Here is a 27,707-nt window from a genome sequence, read left to right as displayed (position 1 = left end):
GACTCAACCCTGTCTTTCACTGTCTTCCCCAGGAACCACAGTGATGACAATGACGGCATTCGATGCAGATGACCCCGCCACAGATAACGCTGCTTTGCGCTACATCATCGTCAGGCAGTCGCCAGACAAGCCTTCCTCGAGAATGTTCAACATCGATGCAGAAAGAGGCGACATTGTCACCGCCATCTCCCCTACATTACTTGACAGAGAGGTGGGTTGACTTGGTGTGTGCATGTGTGTATCACTCTGCATTGAGTGATGGTCCTTTTCCAAGTGGAACAGAGTGTGAGTTTTTGCTGGACAGGTTCTTGTCACAAGCCTTACACTCATCACTGCATGAGATACCGCTTGTTGTACATCTACTCTTTCTCGACATGTCACTAATGCCGCCAGTGAGCAGAGTGAAGAAAGTTTGTATATACAGTATGTGTGTGCGCTGTATGCCATATATGTGTGTTTGCGTGTGTCTTTGTGAGAATGAGCGCTGGTGCATTCCAGTGAGCGGGCGCAGAAGCCAGATGAGTGTCTCTCCATTTCCCCGTCTAACCGGAGCGAGACAACGGGATGATTGCTTTTTCAGCAGGGTGACGAATGCCAGAACATCGATTGGGTTCGCTGGTGGAAGAGGAATATTAGCTGTTGTCAGACACTTAGCGCATAGTTTAATTGAGGTGATACACACTTATCCGCCGGCTCTGGTGGTGTCCAACAAGCCTGGCTGAAAACCTCCCATCCGGAACTGCTGGAACCATGGCAGCTAACCGCCCTGATGAGCCGCTCCGCGAGCGACAGTAAACTGTTTATTAGAGGCGTAATTGATTAAAAGAACGGTGAAATGAGACGTAATCAATGCAGTGAGCACTGTTGATGCTGATTTTGTGAGGTGATTGAGAGACTGAATGATCCAAGAGATGTGTGTTGGTCTTTATGGCTCCTTTGTGAGTAGAAAAGTGAGACTTTTTTAAGCATTTCACTTCCAGGATATTTCAAAAGATAACACTCCATGAAGAGAAAAAAAACCTATAGCAGTACTCCACCGGTCTGCAGCCAAGATTTATTACAACCACTAACAGGCTGGTGTTCAAATATGCAGTTGAATGCCTTTGAAAAAGGCACATAGCCAAATTGTTAGCCTGTTTGTGGCCTCAATAAATCTCTAAAAAAAAGCAGATTCTTCCTATCACTATTCTCCATAGGCTATAAACTCTTGAAGTTATTAGTAAGTCCTTCAAAGTCACGAGGACATGAGACCCAAGTCAGTTGTTGGCAGAATCACATTGGAGTCATGTTTGATTATTATTTACACCATTGATTTAATGAGCACCTTAGGTGGCGGCCATGCTGGGTTTGTCTGGACACATTATTTTCTGTTAATTTTCACTGGGAGCTGTCTGGACAGGGCTGATTAAACACCTGTTCCTGTCAGATTTCCATCTGTTTTGATGCACAAAGATAGACAGATTATTGTTATTACCTGTTTAACCTGTTGGAGCTGTTTTTAAGTTTGTTGAGACCTGCATGGGAGCAGGCTGTACTTAAAGGGAAACACATCAAAGTCTGTTTACAGGTCTTTGGGAGCACTAAAAGTTATATAAAGCCTTTTGTGGCTCCAGAGGGAGCTGCGCAAAGTCTGATAAATTGGCTCAAGTGATGTCACTTGTGTTAGCGTCTGTTGGGGCTGAATACTACAAGTCTGAAAATGAAAAAAATCTGGGGGTTTGCAGTAAGAAAGAAGTGAGCTTACCAGACCTTTGTAGCCTGCTCCTCATCTCTGCTTGAGGCTAGCGGGTCAAGGCTACATTAGCAGCTACTAGCATAGTACACCTGAATCTTCAGTGTCAGTGGTTGAGTTGTGTTGTGGGTAATGTAGGCACCAAGTTTTGTCAAGGAAGAATAATTTGTGGTATAAAAATGCAGTGTGAAGTATCACTGCTGTGACAAAGGTCTTCCTGACATCAGTGTTTTCTCCTTGTTTTTCCTCTGCTGTGCCAACATATCTGTGTTCTACAGCAACTCAATACACAAACATCTTTCTATCAAAATGTCAGTTTTGAAGGATCAGTATTACTTCCCCTTTGAGCTTTAACTCAAATGAAGAAATGAACACAACTCCATGGCTATTAAGTGTTTTCATAATATTTCCAGTAATGGGTCAGTGATACACCTGTGTGAAAGATTACAAGCAATGAAATGGTGTTGCAGTCCATGAAATGTCTTTCTTTTCAAATGCCATCAAAGCCAAAGTGAAATCCAATATGATGATTTTTTTCTACTAAACAGCCAAACAGCTATGACTAATCCCTGTCTGTGATAATAGCTCTCTGGGGTATTAATATGATTGCAGATGTGGCCTCCTAAAGGCTGTATAAGCCTGCAGCGCTATGTATGATTGTCTTTATGTTGTATCTACAAGTATCTATCCCCCTCATCGCCACACCGACATAATTTATTAGTGTGCTGGATTTTTTTTTTGAACGTCTTCAGGGGTTTTAGCAATAGTCCAGCCGCAGTGCAGCATCTCTGTAAAAAAAAAATAATAGACAATTAAGTGAGACTTCTTCAAAAGCACAGTCAGTCAGCAGAGCCAGATGGAAGTGCAGAAGGCATAAATTTTAAACTGTCCTCCTCTAGGTCTGGAGAGATTTAAACCCAGCCACTTCAGCACATTCTCATAAATATGCTTTCAGAATGACACCCATCGAATCCATCTGCCATCCAGACTATAGTTTTTGAGACAGCATGTCCAGCATATGTGTGCACTATATGTGTGGTAGAGAGGTTCACAAACCAAAAGAAAGAAAAAGTGAGAGATGGCCAAACTTTTGCCCCTCCGTTTTGCAAATTCCTCAGACATAATTCAGGTGGAGCTTTAAGTGTATTTGGATAGACACCTCACCTACCCCAGGGAAGCAGAAAGCAATCCGGAGAAAATTGGACAATCAATTTTGTGACATTGAAATCAGTTTGATTTTCCCCGTAGTGCTTTCTCTGAGGCGTAAAATCCTGTCTTGATATGCACATTTATTCCACTGCTCTGTGTTTTTCTCCTCACTTTACTTTAGACACGTCTCCCCTCACTGTCTTATATTATTCTGACACACGACTGTTGGATCAATGGCAGGCTGTAATTTGTGACAGCTAATATTGCTGGGGGGGGGGGTTAGGCCATTTTCATGAGTCTGAAAAGACAGAGGAGTGTTCATATCTTTCACTGGATACACATGGAAATCTCTCTTAATCATCAGAACGCTGTTAGTAAGAAATCAATCTGCTTTACAAGAATGTCCATCTTAACCCGTTTTATTAGAACATTTACTTCTACTTCTGAGCTGAGGCTGCGCAGTGTAGCTACCACATGCAAACACTTACACGTACTGCACTACACTGGAATTTAAATTTTTCAACTTTTTTGCACATGCAGAAGAACGTTAAATTGCATCAGAAAAGTCAATATACTGTAGAACGCAAAGGGTTTCTGGTCTTTAACTTACTACCTTGTTTTTGACTAGCTCTAACAGGGAATACATCTGACTGGAAATGAGAAAGAAAAGGGTTGAAATCTCTCACTAATATACATAAGCAAGTTCCACCTTCTTTGGTCTATGTGAAGGCAAGCGTATGGTAGCTTGACAGAGGCAGTGTGTGAGGTGTTATGTTATCTCTCTGAAAGATGGAAAGGAATTATGTTTTGTTTCTGTGTGTGATTGAGCGCATGTATCTATGAGTGTCTGTTGGTTAGGATAACGTGTCTGAGCTTAAAGTGCCTCTCCACTCAAAAATATGTTTTTCTTCTTTTTCCTACAGTTGGATGTTTGAGCTTCACTGTGCAGAATAATGTATGTGCAGAGTTTGACACTAGAAGACTGTTTTCACATTAATCTGCCAAAAGTGGAAAGTTTCTCCATGGTCATTGAGAACCTGATTTTAAGGGCTGGACCTACGAGCATGATTTGTGACATCACAAATCGTTTGGAAGCCAATCCTGGTCCAATCTGCAATTTATACAAGTGTGATGTAGAATCTTGAAGCCGTCAATGCACATACAGAGAATGGACTTTACAGTGAAGAAGGAGACATCTTGTGTCCAGCAGGAACACTTTAAAAATGAACACAGTTTGCTTATTAATAGATTCTGGATTTTTCAGTGAGCTAGAAGGAGTAGATGCCTTTTTAAGGATTTTAATGTGGAAATTATACTTTTTTTACCAAACAAAAATAAATAAAAACATATCAGACACACATTAATGTTCCAAGCAGACTATATGGTTTAATACATGTAAATTAAATCAGCTTTTCAGAGAAAATATAATCGCAGATGTTAGTCAAGGATGAACTTCCATCATAGAGGCTGAAGACATTGTCCTGCTGATCCTGCATAATACAGAAAACTTAATCCCAATATCTCAGCTGGTTGATGTATCAGTCAAACCCTAGTTCCCTCAGTGCTTTCATGCATCATCTCCCATAGTCACAGCCCAACTGCAGTACATCCTTTTCAGAGGCTTGTGAACTGTAGGAGCAGAATGTGAATCAGAAAAAAAGTGAGGAGAGCTGGGAAGATTGAGGCAGGCAGGCGCGGTAAATTTCCCTCTAGTCTAAAAAATAACAAGGCTCTTCTGAATTTGCTCAGGTCTACTCATGTGATTCATTTGCAATAAGCTATATACAGTAATTTATAACGAACATGACTCTTGATGAACACATCTATACAAAACATGTGCTGCAGTCTTTTCATTATTATATTCTGATTTGTACTGTAGCTTGAGATGTGATGAATACATTTTAACAGCACACAGACACACACACAGAAAGATGTGGAAAGTTTGCCTTAATGCAGAGATGGGAGGGGCTCTGAGAGGTAATAACACACACTAAACAACATAAATGAAGGAGGGGTGCTAAGGTTATTGGCTTGAACTTCATGCAGAATATATTTGAAGTTACTTTACATAGAGTGATCACATTTCCTAGACATGTATACAGAGTCAGACACAGACATCTGTCGGTGCCCCCCCCCAGTCATTGTGATCTATTTCAGTCTATGGATATATATATGTGTGTGCAGGCAGGCTGTAACCAGAGAGGACAGACTGCTAATGGCAGTGTGACTTTCTGACTCTCTAATGCTCTCTGGCCAATCTCGGAGCTGTCACTGCTAAGGATAGCCAATCGATGGAGTCGGCCGACCCCTCCGTACCCTTCCATGTTCTACAAAGGTGAATTACATGGAGATAAAATGGATGTATATGTGTGTGTGTGTGTGTGTGGTGGATTGGTGATGTTTTTATTCAGGTAGATAAAACTGCATGTTTCTTTTATTTTGAGTTTTGTTTTTTTACCCCCCCTCCATCTGTGGAGATGTTGTGAGTGCTTGTTAAATCCATTTTTATTTCTGTCAGACAGAAAGCACATCTTAACAACCAATACAGTACAACAACGTGTTTGTTTGTTTTTTTTTACCTGAAGGTGACTTTCATATAGAAAAGTAGCAAATCACTATTGGAAAAAGATTTGCACTTGAAAACGACAGTCCGACAAAAGCACTATTCTTCATTCTGAGTCAGTTGAAAAGTATGCAACCTGTTGTACTGTATACATTAAAAATAATCTGTGTTGACAGGATGGGTTATAGTCTTTGTTGAGGCACACGCATCATCTGTTAGCAAATGATCTTTGGCCGTGTGTTGTGTATATTAAGGACTTACTTTCCTGTTGCCTGCGCTGTTAATGTATTTACTTAACATTATGTGCTATGTTATGCTTAACTAGTACACGTCCAGAGTGACAGGGAGATAGATGGATGTACACATTTATCCCTGATCTGCAGTATAGTAGGTAATGGTGGCTGTAAGTAAAGTGACCCGGTGTTTGTTTGGTACAACTTTGGCAGTGTGCCTTCCTGACAGTGTTTGGCTGATAAGAAAGCTTATCCTGTCTAATGGCTTATTTGGCTTGGTGGCCAGAGTGGCTACATGCCTGTTTGCTGTGATGAATGACAGCTGAAGCTGTGGCAGGTTCCACTCTTCAGGAAAACTGCATTCACTTTCATTGTTGTGATTCTTCCCCCCTTTATTGCTCTTTTTTCCCCTTGTCGTGCTTGTTCATGGCATTGTTTTCCTGCTTATTTTCATCTTGTGTTTTTTTCTCTCTTTGGCTCTCTGCCTGACTGTCTATCTCTTTTTTGTTTCTGTCAGCCTCGCCCCCCTTCTCTGTCAACACTTCACTCTGGACATCCAATTACTCGCAGGTCATAGCATAGTGATTCCATTCAGAGCGGCGCCATTCAGCGCGGGCCTCAAACAGCCATTCAAATTACATCCTCGGCTGCCTTCAGTTGCTGCTCTGCAAAATGTTGTTTTCAAACATTTCTGGGGCCACCACCTAATCTGATCCCCCAAACATAATTGAATGTCAGTCGTCACATAAAGATGCGTTCCTCTCTTCAATTAGCGTCTCGTTTCCTCGTGCCACAGCAACAAGACAAAGCAGACAGAGAAATATTTACTCCTCCCAGGTAGGGGCCGGAGAGAGTTATTATATTATGTAATTTATATGCAAATAATACAGCACAGGGAACACATTGATAAGATTTCATTACAGCAGATCTGATGTGCACTTCAGTTTATAAACTCCCTTTCATTCCCCTATTATGATCTGGAGATTGGAAACGTGCGAGTAGATGAGCTGGATGGAGATGCAGGCAAGTAAGGACAGAGCTGAAAAGCCCTCAGGGTGGATAAGGAGAAAAGAGGCAAGGAAACCCAGGCCCGGTGTCAGTGTGAAGAGGTGCAGTACAGCCTGTGAGGTGGCCGACAAGAAGGACGAGTGATCAGAGAGAGAGCGACGTGCCGGTTCGATATCTGCTAAGAAATGCAGCCTTCAGACGACAGCGTAATGGAGAAGTGAGACTGGAGAGGTTCATGGGTGCAGAGACAGTGGCAGGGTGGGGAACAATTTTTAGCAACAGCATAGTGATTTTATTCATTCCAACAACAAAGAATCCAAGGCACTTTGTATTCACTGCCCAGTGAGATGTTTTTTCAACCATATCTGTAGCCAGAGTTGTGTGGTAATTTAAAGATATAGAAGTATATATCTGCAAGAATTGAGAGAATCAAGACCTACAGTATATAAATGAATAAAGCCAGTGTATATAAATGAACTACAGCCAGTGTAGACCATAAGTACTGTGAAAAATATTCATAGATCTCTTTACCCTTCAAAAATTGTCGATACAGAATATTTCTTCTATAGCCTGTTGCGTCCTGTATGAAGTGGCTGATGCTGTGAAGTGTTATGCTTTGAGCCTTAGAGGAGGGAGGGTGGTTTTCACTCCCTAAATTGATAGTTTTGCTGATGATTAACACAATAATCTTTTGAGATTGATTTGTGTTTATTTTTTAATTTAGCTAGTGAATATAGTATGTGTGTTTGTGTGTGTGTGTTTGTGTTCTTGGTCTCCAGTGCCCTCAATATTTCTCACTGGCTGCTAAAATTTATTCTGATGGGAACTATATTAACAATGGAGATCATCTAGATGTCTAAAAGGTTCAGAATAATAAATTATGCAAAGAAAATGTGACTTTTAGTGTGAAATCACAGCACATTATTTATAGATGATTAAAATATGAAATGACAAATTTATGTAGATTATATTACATGTTTGCACATAAGGTGTTTGACTTTGCTCAGTTTTAAGTTAAGTTAAGGTGTGTCATTAACATATAATGCATTCTATGTTTAATATGTTAAATATCTCCTGGAGACATGTTTTAAGACATATAAAGGTATTCTGCTTTTACAGTTTTTCTCAGTCGCTTTGGTACATTTCTCGAATCAAACTCACAATTTGCAAAACAGTAAGTGCATTTCTCAAAACAATTTGTACAAATAGCAAAACACCATGGATAACCTGCAAAAGCCACTCTCTTACTCAAAATCCTTAGTTCATCTCTCAAAAGTAAATATCTGTGTCAATGAACATGTCAGTGCCATCAGAATGACAAGTCCTTGTGTCATTGTGTACGGATAAGACAGTCAAATTGTTTAGTCATGTTGTCAATATAACAGTTTACTCTGGAGGGATGTTCTGATGGAAACTATGGCTAAAGTTTTGATGACAATTATTGTCAATTGTAAGTTACATCTTAGTGTATGTGTGAGTGTAATTGCAAGAGAATGGAAAAGATTAAAATTTACACTCTTACTGTTTGTACTGTATTTTATTGACAGAACATGTCATTGAGATACAGAAATGAAAAGACAGCACTGAATAGCACACAAAAAAAAAACCTAAAGAAGAAATGTGAACATAGGAAAAACTGTACATGCGGTGCTGTAGAAATTACATTAAGGAATTACAATCTTCCTACACCTCTTGACGATCCTGTCTGTTGGGCCACAAATTCTCATCCACATCACAACGAACATCTTCTCTTGCAATGCAGCGTGGAAAGAATCTTTTGAGTGTCTTATCCAGCCTCTGCAGGCATCTGCTGTGATGTCGTCACATGCAGCATCCATGGCAGCCAGAAGGGTCATTTGTGTATGTGGCTGACAATCGTATACTTTCCATCTCCATGCTGAGAAAAATTCCTCAATGGGGTTAAGGAATGGAGAGTAGGGTGGGAGGAACTCCATCAGCATCCTGTCATGGGCAGCAAACCATTGCCTGATGATGTTGGAACGATGGAAACTGACATTGTCCCAAACGATCACATACTTTGGCAGGTCATCTCCAATCTGACCCCTCTCTTGTTCAGGGATGAGATCCCTGTAGAGAGTGTCTAAAAAGGTGACAAGACGCTCTGTATTGTATGGCCCAATAATGGGAATATGCGTTAGCACACCATTCTCAGAGATTGCACAACCCATGGTTATGTTTCCGCCCCGTTGGCCTGGCACATCAACTGTAGCTCTGTGGCCGATGATATTTCGACCACGCCTTCTACGTTTTGTTAGGTTGAAGCCAGCTTCATCCATGTAGAGGAAGCTGTGCGGTGGTTCACTTGCTTCCAGTTCCATTATACGCTATATCCAGAAGACACAAAATTAGTTTTATGAATTACATGCATTTTCATTTTGGTCAAGATACAGTTACATCAAATGTATACAGCACATATTTGCTATGGCTGTAGAAAAGAAGATGCAATGTGTCAAGTTCACACTTACTGTAATGTATATCACTATACAATGTTGTACTGTTTACTCTGAGGTAGAGTTGCTGCATGCTCATACATGTTTTACCTGTACATATTGGTAACGCAGCTCCTTCACTCTTTTACCATTTCTTTCAAACGGAACAGTGTAGAGCTGCTTCATATTCATTTGGTGTCTTTTCAGCACCCTATCAATGGTTGAGATGCTGACTGTTTGGATGTTTTGAAAGATGTTGTTGTCCTCTATAATGGCACTTTGTATCTCCCTTAGTCTTATTGCATTGTTTTCTATTACCATGGTGCAAATGGCCTCCTCCTGTTCACGTGTGAAAAGGGGCCCTCTGCCACCCCTGTGAATTTGTCTTGCAGTCCTATGTGGGGAAAAAAAAATTAGTAATGAAAGTACAGTGTACAATGCCTATTGTTAGATTACATACCTATTCTGTCGACGAAAAGTCTGAATAATCGAGGACACAGTTGTTCTTCCAACATTTGGCTGCACCCTTCGACCAGCCTCGGCCATTGTAAGCCCATGATTGAGAACGTGGTCTATGAGTGTGGCTCTAATCTCATCAGGAACGCGCATATGTCCTCGGCCTCTTCTGTCTCTTCCTCGGTTTTGCCTTCCAACTCCTCCACCACGCAGCCTCACTCCTCTTCTTCGTCTTCTCTCTGGCTGTTGACCCCGTCCAATTCCTTGTCCTTCCATTGTCCAACATTGTAACATTCTGTTGCTCCGGCTATATATATACCTGCTAGTTGATGCTTCATGAGAAGCACCTTCGTTAGAGAAAGTCAAGATTCACCTGGAAGCAATTTACCAATTCAGGACAGATTTAGAAAAAAGTCTAATGGAAATATAGAAAGTATAGAAATATGCTTGACATATTATGATAACTTGTTCAACCATTTTGCATGTAAAGACTTATGCTATGAGCTTGTGCCTAAATGTTGTGGGGGGTGAGACTATTCAACAGAGACCCAATATAATACATTTTGATCAACATGACATAAGCAACTGATAATGTAGGAAACAACAGATAATTGTACATAATCATTTGCATGGATGTACCAAAGCGTTTGCAACTTGTTCAAAGAAATGAGAAACTTCTTTTTTGATGTGCACAAGTGACACAATGATGTGAGAATTGAACAGGTAGTTTTGAGAATTTCAATTCTGATCTGAGATATGTACCAAAGCGACTGAGAAAAACTGTAATAATAGTTTTTCTGATATGGTTTTTCCACAAAAAAGACACAATTATTTGTTAAAAATTATTTTTAAAACTCCCTCCTTCTCCCTCATAGAAAAATCCAGAATATATGGAAATCATTTTCATTTAAAAAAAAATAATAGCTGGACACAATATGTCTCCTACATCACTGTAGTCAAGTGCATTTTTAGTGAATGTCCACTTCACACTTGTGTAAGTTGTATAATGGACCACAATTGGCTTACAAACTAAACTTCCCCCTTTAGGAGATGGATGTGAAAAACAGATTTCTAATATAAAACTCTGCACAAACATCATTCTGCACAGTGAAGGATATGATGGAAGTAATAGTCAGTGCATTATGGTAAGTACTTTGAAGTGGCTGATGTCAATGCAAGATTTAAGATTTAATTATGGTTAAATATGAAAACTGCAGATAATGTTTTTCTCATGAGTTATAAACTAAACTTAACTTAGCTAATTAGAGTTAATAAATATATAATCCACATAAATACATGCATCCAAATAGCCATACTATTTGGCTGTTTTAGTCACTCGAGATTAGTGACAATGACTTGTAAGGGAGTTAAATTTACACACTTTGTCGTGCAGCAGCAAGACAAAACCAGTTACAATCACATAGCACTTCCTCACACATACATGATGGTTTTAATGCACATAAGAAGTCCAGAGAAAAAAGTGAAACACTTGAGTACATTACCAAGAGATCCCATTATAAAGAGCGTTACTGCAGTGTCTCCTTATGTGATGGCCAGTAGCCAGAGTTCTGGCAGCTGTAATCAATACAGTGTAGTTGGTGTGAACCCAACCACCTCACGCTCTCTTGTTCTTCCCTGAAATGAATAAGGTGGACACCGTTCACAGGCATTGATGAAATACGGCACCCCTCCTTTTCCCCTCCATCTCAATCCTTCCTCTCCTCAGCAACCTCCTCCTCCTCCCTTCTCTCCCTCCTCTATCATATCTCTGTCCAGTTGCATTAGTGAGGAAATGAGATTCCCCCTAATTAATTAGATCTCTGAGTGCTAAAGATGAAGATTACATCCCAATGAAGGTTAGAGGTGTCAATCACAGTTTTTTTTTAAGCTGAGCATTCCTCAAGATAAATCCCCCCCCCCCGGAATTGTGAGTAAAAGTGTGTGATGTTAATCTTATTTTTTTCCCCTCCTTGCTTTAATTGAGTCTCATCGATAGTAGTCAATGAAAGCCTAGGACCAGAGAGAACAACAAGGTAGAGAATTATATTCACCAGAGACGCTCTGTTGGAGGAGACGAGTGAGGGAAAATGGAAATGAGAAGGATGACAGTGAAAAATGTGATCTTTAAGACATTAAGAAGATGGAACAAGGGAGAGGAAAAAGGCAGGACAAATTTGATAACAGAGGTAAAAATAAAGAGAGAAGTGGTAGTGACTCAGAGACAAATTATTCCATATTAAAATAATGTGGTTACTAATCACATCATGATTAAGCCTTAAAAAAAATCTTGATGCATAGTTTAGTTGTTGCCAGTTGGGTAGGCCTGTAAGAGAGTAATTAAGTAAATTGCTTGAAGGGTTTGGTTGACTGACTTAGGTCAAATGCCCAGGTCATTTTTCATTCCCTGTCTGTCTCTACAACACTTAGTTAATTTTGACATTTTTGTGGTTAAAGAAAAAGGCAAAATAATGTATCTTTCTTATGAGCAAATAAAATGACAGCTAAGTCATCTCTTCCCTTATGGTTTGCAAGAGTGCAATGAGTTTCTGCTGTGTACATTCAGTAACCTGCTTGGCATCCCAGAGTACTGTAATGACTTTTCAAACATCCATTATTTATATCCATGTGGCACAGGGGTAAAGACACTGCAGCAACACAATCTGTTCAAAATCTAAAACTTGAGAAGCTGACAGATGATGGAAACGTTTTGACTGTCAACTGAATTGCCTGTCATCAAGCTGTGATTAAAGAATTAGGTCTGAGAAGATTAAATAAACTTTTAAGATGCTGTGCTGAAGAATACACAGAAATAGTAACATCAACTTGGGAATTTTCTAAAGTCTGAGAAAATAATCCCAATGATGTCATCAGGGTTAACTACATTACAAATTGGGGGTGTGGAGATTGAAAGGTGTTGGGGTTTACTAGGCAGGGAGGGTCTGAAAAAAACATGGGTTGTATTATGGGAAATGTAGCGTTTTGGGAGCTTGAACCATACTTGAACCATACTAGAGACTTAAAGTCAGGATATCTCAGCCTCTGTTGCTTCAATTTTGCTGTGAGATCCCAAATTTTATGGACTACCTTTTTTTCCTCTACTATTTTCCAGGTTTCTTGCTTGAGGTTTGTTAATGTCATGAGACCACTTGGTTTCACTTGTATGACTGGCTGAATGTTGATGATTCTCACTAAAAGTAAAGACTTTGTGTTTCTGCTCCAACCCCTTTCTGTCTAATTTGCAGGTACTGAGAATCTGGTATGAATAATGCTTATAAAAATATATGTTTAATTATTCTAAGTAATATAGTAAAAAGAAACCATAAAAAGTAAGAAGATGGAAGAGTCCATAATGATAATCCATAATAATAATCCTGTATATATATTCTGCCCCACTAATCATCCAAAAATGACTTTTAGAGATTTTAAAATGAATACGTTTTCTAAAACAAACAATGATAAAGTGGCAATAGATGCAAAACATTAGGGAGCTCAAATATTAGCTCATTCAAATTATATGCACACAGAAAAAAACATGAGACCTTTTTAAAATTCAGAAGTAATCTTCGAGAGTGGAGAGTTCTGACTTTTCCTGTGTCCTAAGGAGGTATTGAAAGGGCAGCGGAGAGAAGGAGGGAGGAAAGGACAGGAAGGTGAGACCTGAGAATAGAGAGATGAAGGAGAGTGACAAGTAGAGTGAGGCATGCAGGTGGAGGGCGGAATAATTAGGGTGAGACAACTGCTCGCTGCTAGGAGGGAAACATCTATGCTAAGTGGAAGTGAGGGCTTCAGTAATGTCAGGGAGGTCCTGGTGACGCTACACTGTCATTAGGCTTAGAGAGAGCTTCAACACTCTTCCCTCCCTCTTGATGGCTCTTTCTCTTCCTTCTGACTTCCGTCCTCTCCCTCTCTCCTGCTGTCTCATTTTTCACAAGCTTTCTCTCTGCTGTCTCCCCTCACTCCTTCTCTTACATCCCCTGTTTTTTCCAATCCTCATTGACCTGAGGATAAAGAGTATTTGTCAACAGCTCTTACTCTCCAGTGAACCTCCCCCCTACAATAGCTCTTCAGGCGAGAATTAATTTCACCCTGTCTTCATGAAAAAGTGCATTGATTGGAAAAGTTTGTTGTTGTGTGCTCAGTACTTTTTTATTGTTCCCTTTCCCATGCCACTTTCTCTTTGCTGATGAAATTCGGCTTGGTTCATTGCCTCTGCTAAAGCAGACACAATGCTATCGGGGCCTATCCTTCCTTAGGTGACCATCTTTAACAGCCTTGGTGTAAAGATCCTTCTGAAATAGTCATCTGCACCCCCTCCTTCAGTAGAGACATGGATCAGCTGTCTACAGCTAGGATTTGTGTTGATAGTTTTATTCTGCTGAGAAGAGAAGAGAAAATCAGAAGAGGAAGTTGGCATTGACACAAACTGCGGCATATGTGCCGGGGTCATACATTAATACTCTTTGTGGAGCCCAGCAGTGGATTTCTGTAAATTGGCTTTTATTTTGTTAAGTCCACTGCCTACTGACTGTCAAATAGGGAGTTAAATGTTCTGTCTTGCCACTTTGCATTTAATCTAGTTTAATCTATTTGTAGCCAGTCTGAGTCAGAGCTGGATTGAATACACTCAAACTAGCATCATCTTCCTACTGTTTGCTGTGTCTCTCTCCAGTTTCAGAAGCACTATTCTCCCCGGACATAAATACAAAGAAATCTTTGGTTTATTTTTATATCTTAAATGTTTGCTTGCAATGTTTTCAGCAGAATCCCACAGGAAGCTGCATCTGACTAGGGATTAAGGCCACAAAAACAGTGTGCAACATAAATAGATTGCAAAAGATCAATATTGACTGTCAGCTATGTTGGTGTAGTTTTTATTTTGGGCATCTCTATACTCTGACCTCATTTTAATATTATTGGTTTCATATTGCTAGGGAAGGAAATGTTCATACCTGTTGTTTGGGATATATATATATATATATATATATATATATATATATATATATATATATATATAAGTATGAAGATAATCAAATTCTATTTGACTTTCATTTGCATTCACATCAGGCCTATATTGATATCATCCAGCCTCTTCAAGTTCCTCTGTAGTTTGCTGTATACTGCTAGCTAATAAATTGCAGTTTAAGGAAAAGTTCAACATTTGGGAAATACACGTAATAGATGAGAAGATGATTACCATACCTTCATCTGCACAGTGAATATGAAGCGATACTGCCAGCAGTCAGTTAGCTTAAGTTAGGATAAAGACTGGAAACAGGGGGAAATAGCTAGACTAGCTCTGTCCCAAAGTAACCAAACCACCTATTAGGATCTCTATAGCTCTGTAATTAACATGTTGTATCTCGTTCATTTAGTCTGTACAAAAATCAAAGTGTAAAAACAACAAGTATTTCTTGCATGGGAGCAGTACCTTCCTGGAGTTTCCGCTGGTTTCTTGGTATCTGGCTCCTGGCCAAGAAAGAGTTTGGCGCTTAACCCCAAGTAAAACAGGGAATTGTTTTTACACTTTGGTTTTTTAAACAAACGATATAATGTGTTAAGTAGTGAGCTTTAAAGGTGCTGGTAGGCAGATTTTGTTACCTATAGACAGAGCCAAGCTGGCTGTTTCCCATTGTTTCCAGTTTTGTTTGTATTTTGCAATGCACTGGTGGGTGCATTAAAAGCTATATTCACAATGAGCCCACAAAGGGTCATTCTGAATACTGTGAATATAATAGAATCTGTTCAAAGGGCAAGTGAGGCCAGTGGCACAGAGCAAGAGAGACCTTGTCTCTCCGAAAGCTGGAGATACAGTATCCCGTTGCTCTGCAAGCTTGTGGAGCTACACAGCAGCTGCCCTGCGAGACAGTCACCACAGAAACTTCCTCTGAAGTTTGTTCAGTGGAATGGAGTCAATATTTGACATTTTTTACAAGTACAAACCAGGGGATGGAGGTTTGTGTGGAAGCCATAGCCCAGCTGTCAGGAAGCAGCACTGGGTTCTGCCGGTGACCTGCATGGATGAATGTGTGCCTGATAAGTCCTGTGGCCTCCTGGCTACAAAGATAAGAGCAGCACCCTGACAGAGAAAAAAAGAACGCAAGTCACTTACAAACTCACTATGTACAGAGTTATGGTTTGCCAAACACACACACATAATAAATCATATAATCACCTCTATGAACACCTGTAGCCACCTTTTTGCCATTGAGCTTGTGGGAGAGATGTGATTATATCTGTGTCATCACTGAACATGGTATTTAAATTGCAAGAGAATAACACAATATAATCAATGAATGTGGGATGGGAGATTAGTAAAGGAGACACACACACACACATACAGATACATACCTCCTGTTAAGGTCTGGTCACACCAGAAAGTGGCACATCAAAATTCATTTGCGAGTCTTTGCGATATAACATGCTAGCCAGCCATGAACATGCTTGCAACAGTCAATCCCAATAGCTCCCTGACGTGTTTTATATTTTCTCTGTGTTGTACTCCCCCTGGCATTTTGTTCTGGGGATTGTACATCATTTAATTCAATAAAGAGTTTTATTGAAGTAGGACTCCTGTCTCATAACTGTCTAGAAACTCTCTTTTTTGTGGAGCAGTTTATACTACAACAGAGGAGGGTTAAATAAAAGTGAATGGTGCAACGCTCCTAATAACCTACAAGAGCTTCCTCCATTTTGGACTTTCTGGCTTTACCCTTTGCACTGCCAAGATGACTCGCTATTGGTCAACAGGCCAAATAAGGTCACCAAAGTTGAACTTGACATGTAAAATTCACGCAGATTTACTTCACCCCCAAAAGAGCATCCTCTGATTATGGTGATTCCATTTTAATTTGTTGATTTTACTGTGAAATGTGAAAGTTTTAAATGCTGGTTTGACCAGAGCTTAATACTAAATTGGGCATGAACAAAAAAAATCAGGACATCAGGAAGTACACAATCTGATTGAAAAAACTGCCATATCAAAACAGAAGATTAAAGTACAAGCCTCCAAACAAACCACGCTAACTGACTGGCTTGATTAGGCTCATGCTGCCCAGCCCCTCTCTCCCTAATTTTAAGAAAATAAATGATGTATTAATCACTCTATTCCTGTATCAAGTGACCACCTGAAGAATGAATAGGTTGTTTAGCTGTCTCTGAATTGCGCATCTCTATGAAAACAAGGCCACAGGAAAATTTAATTTCTCTGTGGGAATAATGTACCTACCTGCCTGGGAAATTACATGCCGTATAGCTGTGAGAATTCCTTATCTGCCAGCCTCACATTCATTTCAGTGTTGTACAATATGAAAAGAGTTCCATTTAACAAAAAAGTTATAAAAGTTAAAGACTATATTTTTATTACAAATAGGTGATAATATTATGATTGATCCTGATCCTGACACCTGTCTCTGTGAAAAAGGATGAAGTCTTAATTTCCCTTTTAATAATTGGTTATAGCAACAGTTTTCAACAACCGTGCCGTGACTTTGTATTGGTCTGTTTACTGCTCTGTGTACAGAGGAAAGATGTTATGTGACCAAAACAGATCTCTCTTAGCCACTGATTTTAAAAAATACATGTGAAAGGAGGATGCACACACATCTAGCTAGAAATATTGTACTTCCTTTAAAAGTATCAGTTCCATGACAATAAAACTGACAGGGTTTTACTCTGGCATAGTGGCATTTCTGTCTGTTTTTTTTCCCCTTGTGCATGCGTCTGTTTTAGCGAAGTGGGAGGAGAGGCTCGAGGGGAGTGTGTCTTCAACGATCAAACAGTGCAATTTAATTTTGGTGTCAAGGATTATGGAGATTTGAACAGATCCTATTCAAAAGCTTACATACTCTTTGTGGAGGATGCATTGCCCAATTTGACTTTGATATAAATCCCTCAAAGAGAAAAAAGAAACTTACAACATTTTTCATTTGAACTATATTATACACATGTAGCTGCTGTGTGAGTAATTGTCAACCAATATTGAGCTGTCAGAACAGTAAGTACTATGATGTGCTGCGAGAACTGTGCAGGTTAACTCCTGCCTGAGGTAGGAGGCAGATAGATGCCCCACTCCCAAAACCTAACTAACATTGAGAATCATTACTTAGGCAGCAGTTATACCAAAGTCCTGCACTAAATAAATTAATGCAGAAAAATAAGATGCCTAGTTTCCTGGGAAATAATCTTAGCAAAGAAAATGTTCATTGCCAGAGACATAATAACCAGCACAAACAGAGTACCACCTAGAATTCTTGACATCAGTAGTTAGAAGGGTGATGGAGACAACTACAGAAAAAGGAATCATTGTTTTGGTAAAATCTGGATACCCAGTATTCATTATAAAGTTCCTAATTACAACAAATACAATCATTTAGAATCATTGCACACAAGATTGTCATTGATCCTTATAAAGGTGTGACTATGCCAAACAATTTGGCTACTGTCAGATTATTATTAGTCAAATTAAGCCTGCAGCAGGATGTGGTGTTGGCTGCAATCGATCTAATTAAGAAACAGACAAGCCTCAGCGTGTGCACTGAACCTGAACTCATAAGAAAGTTTTTTGTTTTTTTCATTTCCGCTGCACTGGGGAATTATTTCATTCATTTAATCATTTAGATGTTGATTTCACCAAAGCTGAGTAGAGGTTTGGGGTGCAGGATGCCATTGTGTCTCCAGCTCTTTAGGCTAAAGTGAGACAGGTAAAAAGTTGCCCCATGAAATAACTGACTCGAGAGAAAACAATGCATTGTCCAGAGTGTTTTTATGGATTTTACCGGGTGCATCTACATAGGTTTCTTTGTGATGGAAACTATTGTTATAGAAATGTTTCCAACTATAAAACAGTTGCACAATGCACCAAGAAAATTCCTAATGTTAGTGGACAATGTCTCTGCATGCCTGTGCTGCATGCCACTGAGTGCCACTGAGTACTGACTGCAGTGCACCTTTAATTCAAATACTTTTTATTTGAATGTGATGCTCACACTGCAGCCACAGGTGGAGAATGAAGGGAAGAGAGGGGGACCCAGGCTTTTAGACGGACTAAAGCTTTGACAAAGCTGTTATCTTAAAGGAGCAGTGTGTAGGATTTAGTGGCATCTAGCAGTGAAATTGCAGATTGCAACCATTTGAAAACCGCTCGCCTCACCCTCTCGTAAGCATGTAGGAGAAACTACGGTGGCCGTGAAAAATGTGAAAGGCCCAATCTAGAGCCAGTGTTTGGTTTGTCCGTTCTGGGCTTCTGTAGAAACATGGTGGGGCCCGCTCCCTCTGTAGATATAAAGGGCTTATTCTAAGACAATGCAAAGACAACAATTCATATTTTCAGGTGATTATACACTAATGAAAACATACTTATAAATAGCATATTCCATTTCTTCCAGTAGCTCCTCCTAAATGTTACACATTGGACCTTTAACTGGATGAGAATGAAACAGTATTTTGAGGAATGTAGTCCAGAGGCTCAGGAGTTTTATTGTTGGCAGGATTCAAGACAAAGAAAAAGACAAATTCTGTTTGATGATGACACAGTCCTTACAATATTGACTATGAAGCATCAAAAGAGGTGAGCTCCTTGCATTTATTTTGCATAATGGACTGGTTTTATGTAGACACATACTGTAAGTACCCATGCTGCTGTGAAGCAGAAATACCAACAACACATATCATGTTGGAAGACATAAAAAATAAAAAGAAACAAGATAAAACATTATAAGCCAAATGACAAATGGCAATACGGTTAAATCTTCATAAAACTAGTAAAAAGAAAACTCCAAATAAAAGAAAAGGAATCTAAAACCCAAGCCATAAATGATACAACTAGAAATAATACCACCCCAAGTGTACCAAATCACTTTTTAGTCCGGCTCTGCTCAAACAATTCAGTCTCAGTCACTTTGTTTTCCATAACTCCAGTTCAGACCATCAGTTTCTGCCTTGCATCATCCCACTGTCTCAGGACTCCACTCCTTGTTTGGTGTGGTGAAACCCCACAGCTGCACGGTTCTCAGCATTCCAGAAGTTAAAAATGATGGTATATAACTGTACCTAGTCGAACAGACGCGCAGATTCTAGTTTAATTACAATATGGCCGAGATGACAGCAAAATCTAAAAAACATAAAATTGAATCACTTTGATTGTCCTCTTTTTACAGTACAGCCACTAGATCTGGCTCCCTCTTTCTTATTCTTGATCATAATCACAGCACTCCACTTAAAGGGTTAAAATCCTGAGGCTGAAGCTATTTTAGGACAGTGTGATTCTGAATATTGATGAGTCAGATTGCAAGTGGTTGGTGAGAATCAATCCAGTTGAAGAATGGGAGTGTCGGAGCTGCTGTGGCTGTGGCCAAGTCGTTGTGCTGCTTCTCAGTAGGCAGACGTGAGAAGCCTTCCTAAATGCCTATCTGCCTGCATCTGTATTCCCTGCCTGGCACTCAGCAGCTGCTGATGGACCCTCAGAGTTGGGCAGATTTACATATTGGTGAATCCAAACAGGTGCATGTGAAATAAAGCATGGCAGGTCAACAGCTTGTTGTAGACAACATTGTGCTTAGAGGGACAACTATCAAGGAAATGGACTACCAACTTGGGCTCTGTGCATCAAATTACAGCATCAAGAGTGTGTGTCCAACATTGTTATAAGCCTGAAACCAATGTAGGCACCATAACATTGATTTCTGTCCTGCCTGACTATGTCAGTGTGGGTGTGCATATGCGTATTTGTCTCACTCAAGTACTGTGCAGGCTATAAGCAGAATCATAAGCGCATATGCTCACCATGACCAGAATCATTTTATGTACCTCTCGCAGGTGACATTGTGTGTCCTTGACTATGCAGACCAAGCAGGATTTGTCCTAACTTGACATGTTTGTGTGTGTCTCAAAGAAAGTAGCTGTTTCATTAGACTCTCAGAAGGGGTCCTGGTCCTATACAGCCGGGCCAGCAAAGACTCTGAGATCCATTTTTATCCTCACTCTCAAGATTTTAAACCACTAATCTACTCATCATTTGTTTGTTTTATTACCAGGAAGCTCAATGACTGCACAGCAACAGTCGAGTGGCCTTCTATTTGGCATTTTCTCCTCCGAATTAAAAATCGTAGTATAGGGAATTACTACAGTCTACTTCATTTTGTTGCTTCAAGCATATGTTAATGAAATACATTTGTCTTTTTTCTTTTTTGTATGTATTGGTTTAATCATGAAAATATAATTTCTAAAGGAGTTCTCCATACACATGTTTCAGTTGCTTATACTATTAAGTGACCTCTACTGGTTTGCAATGCAGTGCTCAGAGCATAACTTACATTCATGACCTATTTCTATTTACATTTCAATCTACTGTAATGTTAACACTCATTGTAAACCTGCACTTGCATGTCAAGTACACGATTTCTAAGTAGGACATTTAAAATGTAAAATTCAATGATTCCATAAATGTTTTTGCAAGTACAACTGTGAGTACAGTTTTTAAGGCACGCACAATCTGCTGTGGACATTTTCTGACAGCTGGAAGTACTAAACCAACATTATTCCACACTGACCACTTAGCTGTGATAATGGCAGCTTATATATCTGTATTTCATTGATTAGGATGACTTCCTATGTTTTCACTGACTTGTACCATGAATTTGCATGTGTTTATGTGAGGAAATAGAGCGGAATGAGATGCCTGCATTAATATGCATGCGCCTCATTAAATATGCACTCATCAACTCTGCTTTTTATTTGGATTCCCTTTGCAGTAGTACAAATCACTGGTAATCAACTGTGGTGACATTTTCCAGCAATTATAAGCAAGCTGTCTCCATTTCAGCAGGAGCTGGAGACGGATCACTCCATTTGCTCCCAAGTGCCACTGTGACAACATATCACTCCCATGAGAGATAAGGACATTTCATATGAGAAAAGATGGGACAAATAATGTTTACAATGTAGAGTGGTTCATTATTTCCAAAGAGTTGATGTTACTGCTAATTTCATATGAAATTTCCTCGAAAGAACCATGACATTGTGTTATCGTTACTAAAATAGATGAAGAATTCAGTAGATGGAATTGATTTAAAAATTTCAAGGGGTTCCTGAGAAAGAACTGCAGAATGCAGAGGCACAGGTTCATTGAATAACCAAAGTAATTATTCACTTGTAAAAAAAGTTATTTGTGGTATTTTTCTTTTTCTATTTTTCCCATTCAGCTATCATGCTGAACAAATACTTACCTTTGTTAGAACTAATTTAACAAGTATTCATATGAAGCTTATGGATTAAATTGTTACAAAATTGTATTAGGACATTTTTGCTCTTAAAAGATAAAGAAATGCTACCTTAAGGAGGGGTGATTCAATATGCAGAGGAGGAGGAGGAGAGGGAGGAGGAGAAGAACATAGAAATAGGAGAATATAAAGACAAGTTAAGGAGCAAGTCCTGCAGTCAGTAATCAAATGCTAAAATAAATCAGAGATTTCTCAGAAAGCAGTGCACACTCAATCCATGAAACATATGTGTCTGCTCATTTAAGTGTATTTAATGTGTTTGTATTTCCAGCACTGTATTGTTCTGTGTATACTGCCCTGTATATGCATACATGTTGTGTGTACTGGTGTGTATTTATACACTCTTTTATTGTGCCAGTACTCTCTTTTTCCCATTGAAAACAACCTCCTTGGAGAGATGTGATGAAACAGACATCAGTCAACAGACAGACTCTCAGTATGTGGTCCTGCCACTGTATTCCTTCATGCCTAATGAAAGAGCACTTCACTAGTGAGGAGAAGACAAAAAACAAACAAAAACAAATTGCGGGGCTCCCTAGATGCTGAGCTGCACATTAAACGTTCCTCTCTTTTGTGATGCAAGTACAATATAATTGGCTCCAATGTTAATATGCATTATTTCCGTGGTGGTTTGGGAGGCATTTAGAGGAAAGCATGGCACAACTGTATCTTGTACAATCCAGTGCTATATGGATAATATTGTAACATAGAACAGAATGATATTATATACACAGCCTCAGGTTTGTTAGGATTGTTGATAACTACAGGTGGTGAGTGGCTGAGATTTTTGGTAGTTTGAACTGACCTTCAGTACTCTGTTTTGGAACAAAAAACATTCATGCTGAGAAAACGAAACTGAAGAACACCACAGAGACAGTCTGCTGGCTGTGTGTTTGGATGATTTGGTGAAATCAAACTGAAGTTGCTCTGCATCTCGACAGCTTGAATAATAAGATGTTTAATGATCAGTGATGAGGCATGTCACCAATGGCAGATGATCAATCATCTCAAATTTTGAGAAAGTTGTTTGTTTTGCAGTTTGAAAGCTAGACTTGTTCAGGATGCTGGAGGCATGCAGGAACAGTAAACTGTATTTTCTTATCTACAGCTTAAATATTTGTGTATATGTCATATTTGTCATGTGTCATAACAGTCATTATGTATTTTTTAAGGTCATAACAGAGGTTATTCCAGCAGCCTCTGACATATGGTAGTGAATCCTGAATTAATGGGCTGTTTTAGACATTTAATTGCTTGTGGTTATGGCCTTGGCTGGATAATAACCAGCAGTAAAAGTTACTATCACCAGCACAGTACAGTGATACTGGGACTTGTTTGTATGCAAAGGCATGTGCACATTTGTGTACCAAGTGGCAAAAACCACAGTGATGAAAGGGGAGAGTAATGTGAAAAGTGTCTTAAATTGCTTTTCCTCTAATGGCTGTTAGATGCCTGCTCCATCCTTTTTGTTTTCTGAAGTCAAGGTAACCATCTTCCAATTTCACTTCCTGAAATTCAAAATCAAATTTTCTTCCATAGGAAGTTAGCAAACATCTCAAGACTTTGGCAACTTCCAAAAGTTTGTTGCAAATGAGCACGGCCTGCTGCAGTCCCAGGCAGCGAGACAAACTGTGCTGTTTTATTTACATAAGCATTTTTAATCCTTGAGAAGCATGTATAGCATGCAATAAGTACTCCAAATTGGTCACAGTTGTGGGATGACAGAGATGTGTAGACATTGCCAAGTGTACCTGACTGAAGTGCTGCTTGAAGTGTGGTTACATAAGTATCCATGATTTGATTGGGTGTCAGTCTGTCAATATGAACCTGTATGGTAAGTGAATTAGCTCAGAGGCTAAATCAAAATGTGAAGCTGTGACAATTGTGACGGGAATATTTTCTTTTAGTGCAAATTGTCAGTACACTTATAGTGTCAGCAAGGCATCAGTCTCATCATTCAAGTCTCACTGAAATCCTTTTGTCAACTTTAGATGTATCACAGTATTAAATTCAGGCAACAGAGGGAGGAGGACTCAAATGCAGACAAACACTCACAAGGCAAGCAGGTAGCATGAATGGAAAAGTACTAAAGGCAAAGGGTCAGGAACAGGCTTACAAGAATGGTAGTCACGACTGGTGAGCAGGTCAGGAACAGACAATAGGTCAAAATACAGCAACTGGTAACAAGAACAGGTACAGGTAGCTGGATGCAAAAGCTATGAACAACATTGACAATCCGGCCTAGAGGAGGTTTTGGGATTGGCTGGTATAAATCCTGGTGGGGTGTAATTGGGGAATGAAGAACAGAGTAGGTGGATGAGGGAGTCAGGTGACTGGGACAGGTGGGAAAGTCTGTGGGCATCTGGTGGTCGGATGGAGAATGGCAAGTCTTGGAAGTCTGGAGAATTCCTGAGTAATACATTGGCCTCAGGGAAGTGAGAAGTGGCTGGAGACAGGGACAGAGGGGCAGACTGAGTAAAATAAAAACAACTGAGGCAGACGTTGTGACAAGATGTCTGAGTTAGGGTCTCTAATGTGTGTCTTGGTGTTCGTTTTGAAAATATTTATTTGGCTGAAATACTGTATGTTTTGGGGTGTGTTTGCTTAAGTGTTTTTCAGCCAGCCAGGTGTTAACACTGTGCTTGTTGTCCCAAGTATACTGTAAGGATGATGCTTATGTTTTTCTACTACACTCTGTGGAGATTGTGCTCACAGGCATACAGGTCAGGAAGGTGTCTAGATGCAGGGCTACAGGTGGAAAATGGCTCTGGCTAACATCAAAAAGCCATAGTGACATGTCACATGAAAACTAATATTGGTAAACCCAGAATTGGTCTGCCAAGGGCACGTGACAGAAGACAGACCTGCTATTTCTCTATACTGTACTTACATTCATGCACTCTTCCAGAAACTTAACACAGTTCAGAATTACACAAACACATTGTGAAAGATAAGACTGCAGTAACACTTGCAGTATAGTATCATTATGAAGTGGGTAGATGTAGGTAGGATGGTTGGGGTTTGCTATAGTCTTGTGTAAAGATCTCTATAAATCCATGAAATTAATTGTAACTGTCCAGTCGATTTGTTTAAGTGAATCCTTTCATTTTATCTTTGATTCCTTTGTTTTAGATCCATCATCCAACATAGCAGTAAATAACCATAGTGAAACCATAAAGCTCATAGTGAAAATGCAGTATGCTCATATACAGTATGTTCAAAAAAGATAGATAGATAGATAGATAGATAGATAGATAGATAGATAGATAGATAGATAGATAGATAGATAGATAGATAGATAGATAGATAGATAGATAGATAGATAGATAGATAGATAGATAGATAGATAGATGACTGATGGCTGATTCAAGTCACTGGTTTCCAGTGGTACCATCTTTTTAGTTCCCTCTTTCTGTTTGCCAGGAATATGTTCATTGTTGTGCTGGGGCAAAGGCAAAGGTTTCTCACTGGTAGTTGCATAACCACAGTGCTCCAGCAACAAAGCCTGCACACGACTACCAGAGAGTTTCTCTCCATAGTGTAATGTCACTATGTAAAGAGTTTGAGTTCTGTTGTCATTCCCTGTTGTGCACCACAGACAAATCCACATCAGTAGCTGCTACTTGATGTGGAATTGATGTGTGCTACCACTTCCTGTTCCTTGCCTTCAGTCCCCATGGCTCTGTGGGAACACAGCCACACTTAGCTTAGTTTGTTTGTGAACTGTTTCTGGACTTGGATAAAGGAAAAGGCGACCCACCGAGATTAACTGTGGGTGTGTCCAGGTGTGTGTCTGTCTGTGTATTTGTCTAGATCTGAGACACAGACTTTGCCTGAAGCACTTCTAATGTCCTCACTTAAATGATGTCTGTGCATTACATTCTGCATGCAATTCTCTGCATATCAGGTGATAAGGAACTCAGCTAGATTTGTTATAATACTAGACCAATGAGAATTTAACGTTTTCAAACATGTGGATGTGGATAAGGAGGGCAATACTATATGATTTTTTATTTTATTATTAAGGTGCAACAGTGGAGCTGAGATTAATAGCTTTGTTAGTTTTCTTCATTGCTGAGAGAAGGTTGCAGGGTCTCTGCTGAACACAGTTTGACAAAAGTAGTGTGCATGGGGCAACAACTTGAGTGGGTAGACAGGTTTTAAACAAGAATCCGCTTTAACCACATATTTGGCAATAAAATTAATTTGCAAAATAACAGCCAACAGACATTTGATTTTGCCATGGCACTACTGGTTTCAACTTGATCTATCTTCCTGTAGTTGTGCACACACACACAGTGTTTTAATGTCAAAGTCAATTTACTTTAGTTCATACATGTGGTCCACAGAAAAATATAAACGATATACATGATAAAAGAATAGAAGCTATAACTATGAGTATAATGGACATTTCAGGTGCATTCATTTTCATTTTCAGTTCCACAGAGAAAATATGGTTAAACTGGGGACTTGTCTCACTGATGGTCTACATGGCACAATGCTTTGTTCTGTGGTGTTAGTGTTCCCTATATCCCAACAGTTACATATGTTGGATAAAATGTTACTGGAACCAATCAGTATCATAGTCAAAATGGTTCCAAAAAGTATCACGTGACAGTTGAAAACTATCAGAATTGATAGGACATTTTCTCTGTAGATTGCTTAGAAACACAGCTTTGTAGGTATTAGAGTGTTCTGTAAGGAAAGTTAAGGGGCCATCTATATGTATATGTACAGGTATATGCTGTAAAAATATGCAATATGTCTTTAACATCTTTCTCATTACACCCTTGAACCTAACATTGGCAACAACAAAGTTTTAGTTAAATGCCTAATCTCTGAATCAAAAGGGGTGATTATTGCCAGACAGAGATGATGCAAAATAGAATTACTGTAATATACTGTAATACTGTAATGTAGCTCTGTAATATAATGGGAAACTGGACAGATGTGCATCAATCTAACTAGAGAAACACCCTCACTTTATGTAAGTCCTCCAACAAGTTTATAGTCTCTTGTCCTCTTACTGTATCACACCCGCTCCACTCCTCTACTGAAATCTGCATAGTCCCCTTGTTGGGTCGCCATGCAGTTCAGGGGAACCAATCAAATGAGTCCAGTGAACGATTAATTCATCCTAATTGGTGGATGAGGAGGAGTATTTGGATCTGACGCCCCGGTGGGATGGCCCTGCCACCTCCACTCCCCAGCGAATGCCACCCCCGTTTGATCTGCACTAATCTAATTAACACTTTAACAGGAACACCTGGGCTCTTCACTGAAGGATCTGTGGCTGCTGTCGTGCACACGCACACACATGCACATACACTGATGCACACATGCACACGCACACATGCACACACATGCTTCCCAGATGGGTCTTTGATAGCTCTGATGGTGGCAGGCGCAGGATGATGATTGCACTTAACTAAAACACTCTTTCACACTCACAGACACACATAACGACACTCATACACAGCTACTCACACACATGCACAAAATGTATGTTCCGCTTTTAGTGTGGGGGTATGTGGTAATAGGGGACTATTTTCAGTCTCCAATATATATCTAACTGCTCACTAAATGACATGATTAGACTGTGGTCTGATAGTGCACCTGATTAGATTAGCCCCGGCTTGCGCTTTCTGCTCCAACTCACCGCAGCCTTAAACCCAACCTTGACCCCAATTAGCCCCACATTCATCAGAGAGAGCTTAGGGACACCGGTGCTGCAGCAGCTTATCATCCTGCTACTAATTGGCCTGATGAGGTGAGATAAATATGGTCAACGTTGCAATGCAAGCCCCTCCAATCAATATGCGCACTGTAAAAGTAAAGAAA

At 39.7% G+C, this 27,707-nt stretch overlaps 1 protein-coding gene across 1 annotated transcript in view; it reads left to right on the top strand.

Annotated features, from left to right (window-relative positions):
• Positions 1-27,707, top strand: part of cdh13 (cadherin 13, H-cadherin (heart)) — a 344,376-nt gene that overhangs the window by 208,679 nt on the left and 107,990 nt on the right. Inside the window, exon 8 of the mRNA XM_044193744.1 lies at positions 33-211. Within this exon, the coding sequence (XP_044049679.1) occupies positions 33-211 (179 nt within the window). The remainder of the gene's footprint in view (positions 1-32; positions 212-27,707) is intronic.

Source organism: Siniperca chuatsi, linkage group LG4 (genome assembly GCF_020085105.1).
Source record: "Siniperca chuatsi isolate FFG_IHB_CAS linkage group LG4, ASM2008510v1, whole genome shotgun sequence".
NCBI lineage: Eukaryota > Metazoa > Chordata > Actinopteri > Centrarchiformes > Sinipercidae > Siniperca > Siniperca chuatsi.
The sequence above is the reverse complement of the archived record's forward strand: the minus strand, read 5'-3'. Positions and strand labels throughout refer to the sequence as shown.